Here is a 9,012-nt window from a genome sequence, read left to right as displayed (position 1 = left end):
CTCCATAATTCAATATAGCTGTATTGTTTAAAATTGCTGATTTAGTCAAGAAGAAAGGCTGGAATCTTTCCCCAGCCATCAGATACTGCTTAGGATACAGTTTGAAGCGATGGCTCTATTTTCACAGGTGCTGTATAGATATTTATTACCTCCTTAAAGACCTTGTAATRGTGTCATCACAATCAAGAACTAGATAAAATTCTGAGTGCAGTTGAGCTGAACATACTGTGTGTACATCAATGAACAAAAACTGCAAAGGATGCGCTGGTTGCATGAATCTCTGTCATACCTCAGCTATTTCAATTGATTCCTTCCTTGGAGTAATTTAACACAAACATGAAACATAAGTGAGAGGTTTATCACTGAAAGAAGGGAATAAACAACAGTTCTGACCTCAGAACGAGACCTGTTTAAACTTAGACCCTGCTAGAAGCAAAGGAAAATGACTAGCAATGAAACAAGCAACTCTGACCTGCCATTTGGGATGAGACAATCTACATGTAGATTAGTATTTTAATAGTGAAATGCCAATGTAGATAAGTCTTCAAATTAAAAACAGAAATAGTGCTTTAAGATAATCAATAGTCCATACTGAGATAGACATCTGAATTTACACTGCATTAAGTTTCTGTAAAGTTCTTGAAGAAAACATTTTTTAAACATTACTGCAGAACTAACCTCATTGTCTTACATACAGTGATAGAGAAATCCATAACAAATCCTTTATTGGTGAGAGGAAAAAAAGTACAACAAACACTTAAAAGTAGCTGCTCATCAGTTTAGAGCTCTGGCCTTAAAATGGAGACTCTTTTTGTAACATTAAGAAGGAACTCCTCACTGTAACAGCAAATGAAGATCTTTAGAGACCAGATGACATCTAGTGGTGAACCAGAGGATGAGGTGGGAGAGATTTAGYTCTCTGCTGAAAACGCATTGCCACTTCTCTTCTGATAAGCCAACCTAAATTCCTCACCAAGCATGCTGACRTCATCTTCATCTTTGAGTATTCCCTGCAATATGGGGAAAGAAACACACATGGGAAGATTAAACAAAATACAGATCTCTGACATTTCCTGTGGAAATGAATGTAATGGCTTGTATCCATAGTACCCRGTGTTACCTTTAAAAACAAACTCCATGTCTGTCAAAATGTCAAAGCCAACAGATGCGTTCCCAATCAGTAAGTTTGGGGCTAGCCTAGAAACTATTTTTGTTCTTCAAGTAAATGATGTCAAGAAGCCAGTGAAAGTTCCAGTGTTAGCACCATGTAAAAGACAACATTCATCTGTACTGTGTTTCTAATAAAAGTGACTACAGGTGGCAGAGCACAGATTTAGGCTTAGGAAAATCAAGTAACTGCATTAAGGAGGCATTGGCTTGGTTGAGGCTTTATCCCCACCTTTACTTGTACTGAAATTAGTCCATGTAAATTAGCTGACRTTGAATAACTTACTTAATCAGAAACCATGTTTTAGAAATGAGTGTTCTTTGGGAAAGAGAAGCAGTGGGACCCTGGAATCACACATATCCCCAGTTAAATCTCTAGCTGAAACTGTATTAACTTTAGAACTAATGCTTAAGAAAAAAGATTAACATCATTACACAAAACATTGCTTAAATTAACTGGAGTTGCCTGATGCAATTTAGATGATTTCTAGAAAGGTTTAGCTCAATTRGTTAGTGTGTGGTGCTGCTAGTGCCAAGGYTGTGGGTTCAATCCCYGTATGGGCCATGCTGAGGGTTGGACTAGATGATCTCCAGAGGTCCCTTCCAACCTTACCGTTCTATGATTCTATGATTCTCAGAAAAGCAACCCTTTTAGTCTGGTAAAACGCATGACCCACAGAACATACCTTGCAGTCTTTAGAAAAGACATTATAAATTGTATTTGTATCCGAGGCTTCAGTGAGGTAGAACTTTACTATTTAATTATTTGAAGTGAAGTTCTGAGAGACATGATCACTCTATTTAGATGTGTTGAAGTGGAGAAAAGAACAAGCTAGAACATCAATACCATGCAACAAGTAGGAGCTCTGAAATAGCCTAAGCTTCCTACAACAGTAAATTCAAAACAAACCAAAAAAWTATAGCAAAATACTGCCAACTTGAGTTACCTTTTGAATAATTACATTAGTAATCAAGCCTTTAAGTAATGACATTAAGTAATTATATTAGGTGCTACATGACTCATTAAAAATTCAACTCAAACTATCCAAGAGAAAACTGATTTGTAGAACAAACATATAAAGCATTAAAATGTAATTAACTTACTCTAGGAAGATAACCTAGTAATTTAGATGCATGCTCTTTCAGGAGTTTCTGTCTCTCTTCTTCAACAATTACACGAATATTTTCTTGTCTTCTCTCTTCTAACTGCCTTTCTTCAAGTTCACGTTCCTGCAATGAACAAGTTTTCATTACTGTTCAATTTCAGTTCTTGGAACATTCACTTCCACCATTATCTACACTAGTGTACTTAGAAATTTTTCTTAGTGGAGTAAATTTTTGAACTTCCCTTGCCTCTCCTGGGTCTGCAGGAGGAATTAACTAACTGTTGTTCACAGCAAATTAATTTGAAAAGGATGAAAAGGTGGATATCAAAAACAAAGCACTGTTTAAACAAGCCATGTTTAGTAACTAGAAAAACATCTCAAGACAAGAGGGAAGCCTCTGAGAAGCAAGACGTGAGGCCAGTCTGTTACGTAAATGTTTAACCTATTAGAACCCCTTTTTAAAGATCAGTAAGAGAAGTTCTGATTCCAAGTTAGCCTATTTCTGCCCTAATATTCTAACCCAGGAAAAGGAAAAACAAGCATGTATTCTCATGCTGATGACTAGAAATTGGAATTCACATTACACATGATTTATACTCTAAAAACAAGTCCACAAATTGCAAAATAGAATCTTATGACTTGTTAGTTCACATATAAGCATTTTCTTTCTCAGATGCTAACCCAAGAGTCTTAGCACCTGAAATCAAGGCTGGGTTTTCCCCCTTCTCACATATTATCAGTGTTGCCTGATCAGTGACAGAGCTGTACAACAGTTGCGTTGCTGATCATGTACCTCTCTAAGAGAGGTTTGCAGAGCACATCATGTATACAGGGATGTACAAATGTTACTGACTCTTGAGCAGAACAAAGTTAGCTCTAGAAAGACTGCTTTCTTGTCAGCAAACCAAAACAAGGTCTTGCTCCCTGTTCTGCACATTCTCTGCAATTGCCCTGTCGCCTTTTCCTAATTAACAATAGCCTTTGTAATAGTTAGAATAGGGAGAGGACTGGCGTACTGAAACATCACAGCTCAAACCAAAGGCAAAAGTGAAGAATAACCTCTCTTACTTTATCTGCAAGAAATTGTTTGTGACGGTCTTCAATAAGTTTTTCCACAGCCCTTCTGTGTTCAAGCTGTTTCATTCTTCGTTTCTGAGCATTCATCTGTTCAATGCGATCATCCTCTGCAAATTTGGCTAACATCTCTTGTCTGAAGGCTTYCTCCTCTTCTTGCATAGCTTGTTGCACTATCTTCTTTAAAGCAAATTGCTCTTCATATGTTTGCCTTAAGTCTAGACGTTGCCTTATTCTCTTTTCAATTTCTGCCTATAAAGGAAATTCAATAAAACACTATATATTGAAAAAACCTTAGAAGAATTATAATTACTGTCAGACAGTCTGTCTGATTTGTTGTGGCATAAATTTACTGAAGTCATTACCTTCTAGCATAAATAAGTGCAAACATTCCACAATTGTCAATGAAGTCTGAATTACTAACCAGTTTGGTTAAGTGACAAGTCTCTCAAGATTGCCAAAATTAAGTCCAGAACAAAAGGAGAATTACTACTTTTATGTCTATGAAGTGAAACAAGAAGACAAGTCTCTGGAACTGCTCTCTAAGGATAACAGCATTAATGTATTTGAGTTGGTGTTACATTTTATTTGTTACCCATGGCAAGATAAGGAGAGGGCAGTACRGGAAAAAGCAAATGGACATGTGAAAAGCAAATAGTTGATTAATCTACTTATGTTAAACCTGAACTTTAAAATTACTGGCATTCTCCTTCATGAGATGAGTAAATTTTTAAAGGGAGCCATAAGGGTCCCCTTCACTTTAACTTCTCTTGGTTCCCGGTTGAAATAAAATGTTACATGTTAGGGACTGCAGAGGAWACTCACCAAAGGAGGGAATTTCCCCTCCCAAACTAAAGTTAGTTTACAAACTGCTTGTCTGACTAAGAACATTTAGGAAATAAAGGCTGTTGGAAAACTATATTTCTGCCAGAACAGGAAGTGGAAACAATTCAAATTCAGTTCATTTAAAACTTGTAAAAATGTGTCAGCATTAAGCTTTTTGCTTTGAGACACTTAACAGACTGCAGCAGGCTCAATGAAGTCCCTCAAAAGCATCCCAAAGCTACCAGCAATACARCAAACATAGCAAAATCTGCAGTGTAAAAATGACACTAACCTATAAACATCCCTACCAGCATTACTAAAGGAAAAGTTTTGGAATTGGATGTTACTTGCCCCTTGAGGGGCATCCTAAAATGCAGATGGAAAAGCATCTGGGAGCCATAATTATTCTATAAATTATATATTCTACTGCCTGTGCACTACTACTTTTTCTTTTTTTTCTCATCTAGACCAGCTCCATTGAMCTGAGACTTCTGCAGGAATTATTGCAAGGCTGCAATACTTGTCCTGTCCATTCAGATTTTACCTTAGCATTTCATACACAGGTACACATAATATACACGTTACTTAGAAAAATCCTAGTATCTAACAAATAGAATTACCTTTACGTCTGAAATATTTATATACATATCCAACAGGAAGTTTATTAAAAATGAAGTGTCATCCAGCCCTTTTTTTTGATACCTATGTACTACTTCAATTACCTACCAGCACTTACCATCTCCTTCTTCCTGTCTGTCTCAGCTTGTTCTTCCTGATACAGCTCTTGACGTACTTGTTCCAGTTCTTCACGCTTCTGTTGTTCTCTTTCCAGATTCTGGGCAATCTATTACAAGAAGACGGAAGGATTTCTAAATACAATATAAGAACAAACAATATTGTTTCTATAAATTTAAATTTTTAATGCCTTGCTTTGAAGTCTTTGTTTTTTCTCCTCATTTTCTCGAACTTTAGCCATCCGATCCTCTTCTCTTCGTCGCTGCATGTTGGCAAACTCCATGATTTTCCTATTTTCTTCTTCCATCTCTTCCCGTTTCCTTCTTCTCCAGATAGCTTGTTCTTTTTTAAATTCTTCAATATATGTCTGAGTTGCTCTCATTTTTTCTAACTTAAGCTGTTTTTCCCTGTGTAAGAGTGGGAAAAAAAACAGAAGTGTTTAGTTACTTAACATGTTGCAGTGGGATATTAAACAGACAATACGGTCATTATTAACAGTATATTCCAGAGATTAAGATTCAGATGACTCTCTCTGCTCACTTAGGTGGAAATAACTTATTAATGTACCACCCTCAAAAAAAAAAAAAAAAAAAAAAAAAAAGTTACATTGAACACTTTTACTCAGGGAAGACAGACTCTATTCATTGGTACTCGCTGTGTTTCATACATGTTTCATCAGGAAGAGGAGGAAKAAGGAAGCCCAGTGGTTTAAAAGAATTATTTTTTTATTCAGCAACTATGTTCAAATTAGAATCYCTTATTATTATTGTTTTTTTWAATTATTATTATTTATACTCAATTCTCCATCCTCCTCGCCTATGAAAATCTCCTTTCCTATCCATGTCCATAACGTAAGCATAAAAGTCAGATCACAGAGAGGCAGGGACACAAGACAAGATGGAAGTGTGTGATACGCAGTCATTTCCAGCACCACGGTCCCAAAGGAAGCACTCCTTGAAATAAACTAAACTTCACGTTTAGGGAAAAAGAACACAGAATTGTCTGAAATGGCAAGAAYATTCTGGCTCTTAGACTGCAAAATTCATGCAAGTTAGTCTTTTGTTAATAAAAGATGGCTAAGAAATTTCCCTGAAGAGAAACAATGTGTTAAAATGGGCCTTCATCTGTAAAATAAATATAGATAATTTATTTTTATATATAGAATTATATGAGGCTTTTGTTTTAAATTAATAATAAAAATTCAAACTAACTAACATTTGGTCTTCCTCATAGATCTTTCTTACGATTTCATCAATCATGAGTTTCTCTTTCAGAAACTCTTCATAAGCATCCTGCTTCCTCCTCTCTTGTTCCTCAAGCTGTTTCTCCAGTTCTTGCTGATATATTATCTTCTCTTTATTTCGCCTCAGCTCTGCAGAACTTTCTTCTTTTATTACCCTTTCGTTCTCTTCCTTCATTTTTTGGGCTATTTCAGCCTCACGTTTCTTGAAAATAAAAATAAAGGTTTCTTCTTACTCTCATTTATCTAACTTGCAATGAAAATCTATAACATAGAGAAGGAGTTATACTACACTACAAAGATAGAAGTAATGTTTTCTACCTTAGGAAATCCATAAATACAATGCCTCAATCCACATTCTGTAAGTGGAACCCTGAATACCTAAACAAGTTGAACAGAACTAATGGTACCTAAAGGAAGGTATGTATTACGCTACRACTAGGTAGAGCATTCATCATGTAAGTGAAACTAGCTCACATCAGCATAATGACTGGAATGTGATTTAACTCCGTACACTGTCTACAATAAAAGGGCTTATAGCAAAAAAAAAATGAATTTTGTATAAAACATTGATAGAACCAGCTGCCTAATCAGTGTTGTTCCACAAACAAAAGCTTATAATTCTTTCCTACAGTTATTCAAATAAATATTTAATATAGCAATAACACTTCCAACAGCCTGCTTCTGAGGTAAGGCTCCACCACAAGAAGCACTTACTATACAAAGGCAASGGTGTCTCCCAATTTAACTTAGATCATTACAGAACCAACGAAATAAAAACTATATCCCCTCCCTCATACAGCTACTTCGATTGCACCAGCAAAATCTGTCTTTTTATCAAGGTTGGGTATTATCAGCTAATTAGCCCTTCATAATAACAACAGATTTGTAACAACCATTGAATTTCAAACCTAATGATATTTTAGATAAAAAGACCATCAGCTTCAAAGAAGAATTTCTCAGCACAGTCAATACAAAAAGTCATAGCACTCTGGAGCTTGCAGAGAACAAAATGGGAATGAAACTAATTACCATTTTCTCATATTGTATAGCTTCTTTTTCAGCAATCTGTGCAGCTCTTTCTTTATTCATATAGGCAGATTTTAGTTTTTTTTCTAACTCTCGAAGTTCAAGACTGGAAAAAAAAAGAAAGAAGAAATTTATCCTATTACAAGAGGCAGGTACCTATCAGGGAAAAAAATCCCTGAAAGTGCATTGAGGAATCAAATCTCTGTACAAGTGAGTTGATGCAGTGAAGTCCTCAAATAGAAAGAAGAAACCAGAGATCTGTAGTTCAGTTTTGAATTGGCTGGCCACTGACCAGCCAATTCAAAACTGAACTACAGATTTCAACTGATTTGAAATAGTATTAAAATGAAAATTATAAAAACTTGCAATTGATAAACATTTGTTACTGTACTTTATTGGTAGTTCATTTCCGTGGAATCCATGACAAAGGTTAAATAATGCTAGTGTTAACAGCTTACTAGGAAATTAAGGTTAGGTGCTCTTCAGCTGTGCAAATAAACAGATATGTCATATATGTAACAGGAATGAAAAGAAGGGAAACAACTGTACAGAATTTTTTTAAAAATATGTGCTGAATTTATGGCCTTGGTCAGCAAAATTCCTTGAGTGAAATTCTGGCCCATACTAACCGAATACAAAGTTAAAACGAATGCTGACATGAGCCAGGCAGCCAAAACATTGGAGAATAACTTTTGTTTCTTTGCGTATGCTGCAGACCAAAGCCTTAGAATTTGCAGAGCYCAGGGCGACAGGAGGAACAGCAGTCAGGCAAGAAACAAGGGGTTATATCAGAGATGCTTCATTTAATAGTTATATTATAAAAGACTATTTCCAAAACATTTCAATAGAAAACATAACCCACTGGTAACTCAAAATAATCACTACAAAATAATCACTGAACTGCTTTTTTCACTAACATATTCAGTGCTAGTGGAAAGAGATTCAGTTAACAGATTCAATGCAATAATCCAGACAATGGATTCAATTCCTCTTTTGCTACAACTTTAATAAGGCCTAGCCCATCTCTGTCTAACTAGTCATCTCACTGTTCAGATGTTGAGCCTTAACCCTCCCTCCCCCATCCTGTCTGCTTCACATCCATCCCAACACTGTTCACTTACACTGGAACATCCTCTCCCTTAACCTTTTCCTAAGCATTTCTCAAAGCTACCATTTCTGTGTATTTAAAAAAAAAACAAAACAAAACAAAACAAAACAAAAAAAAAACAGTACCTAAATGCATATCTGATTTTAGTATACTAAAATTCCCCTTTCTCTCCCTTGCTTGAAGACTTCTGACACTGTAATCTTATGGTATCTTATACAAGATTCAGTTTTAAACGTGATCAAGAAAATAAAAATGAGCCACAGGAGCACAAGTGACTGAACAGCTTTAGAGAGTTTTCAAAGGTAGGACTGCTTCACAAAAACAGAGGCTTATTCAGAAGTTAAAATAAGGTAGCTACATTTTTGAGAATACCTGTTCTCTCTTACTTGTTGTCTCATCTTTTCATCTTTAAGCTTCTCATGGTTTAATCTCGCCAGTTCAGCCGCCAGCCGTTCTTCCTGCTCCAGCTGCAGCTCTCTCTGTTTTCTGATCTCTTCTGCCTAATAAGAGCAAACAATTCCCGTAACAGCTCGCCCCTAGGCATCCGCACCCTCGTTTGCGAGCGGGCAAAGGAGGGTTGCTAAATCATCAAGGGGAAAAACAAACACACACACCAAAGCGACAGGAAAACTCCGGCTTGGCGTAAAGCGGGGCAACAGCTCCCCGCCGTTAACGCGCCCCCGCCGCGGGGCCCGCAGCCCTCCCCGCCGCGCCGCCGCCTCACCCGC

The 9,012-nt window shown here is 36.6% G+C and overlaps 1 protein-coding gene across 2 annotated transcripts; it reads right to left on the bottom strand.

Annotated features, from left to right (window-relative positions):
- Positions 1 to 697: 697 nt before the first annotated feature.
- Positions 698 to 8,979, bottom strand: MNS1 (meiosis specific nuclear structural 1). 2 transcript variants are annotated; one of them, XM_085303367.1, is made up of 9 exons: positions 8,899 to 8,979; positions 8,657 to 8,784; positions 7,180 to 7,282; positions 6,123 to 6,352; positions 5,098 to 5,314; positions 4,909 to 5,016; positions 3,342 to 3,599; positions 2,272 to 2,397; positions 698 to 1,010 (listed from the first exon to the last, which is right to left on the bottom strand). In XM_085303367.1, the coding sequence occupies exons 2-9, from the start codon at positions 8,680 to 8,682 to the stop codon at positions 912 to 914; spliced, it is 1,167 nt and encodes a 388-aa protein (XP_085159493.1). In that variant the 5' UTR covers positions 8,683 to 8,784; positions 8,899 to 8,979; the 3' UTR covers positions 698 to 911. The 2 variants fall into 2 exon arrangements, with proteins under 2 accessions (XP_085159493.1, XP_085159492.1); XM_085303366.1 differs by lacking the exon at positions 8,899 to 8,979 and having other exon boundaries at positions 8,671 to 8,889.
- Between the last annotated feature and the right edge of the window lie 33 nt (positions 8,980 to 9,012).

This window comes from Rhea americana, unplaced genomic scaffold (genome assembly GCF_003343005.1).
Source record: "Rhea americana isolate MKP2758 unplaced genomic scaffold, rheAme1 scaffold_2, whole genome shotgun sequence".
NCBI lineage: Eukaryota > Metazoa > Chordata > Aves > Rheiformes > Rheidae > Rhea > Rhea americana.
The sequence above is the reverse complement of the archived record's forward strand: the minus strand, read 5'-3'. Positions and strand labels throughout refer to the sequence as shown.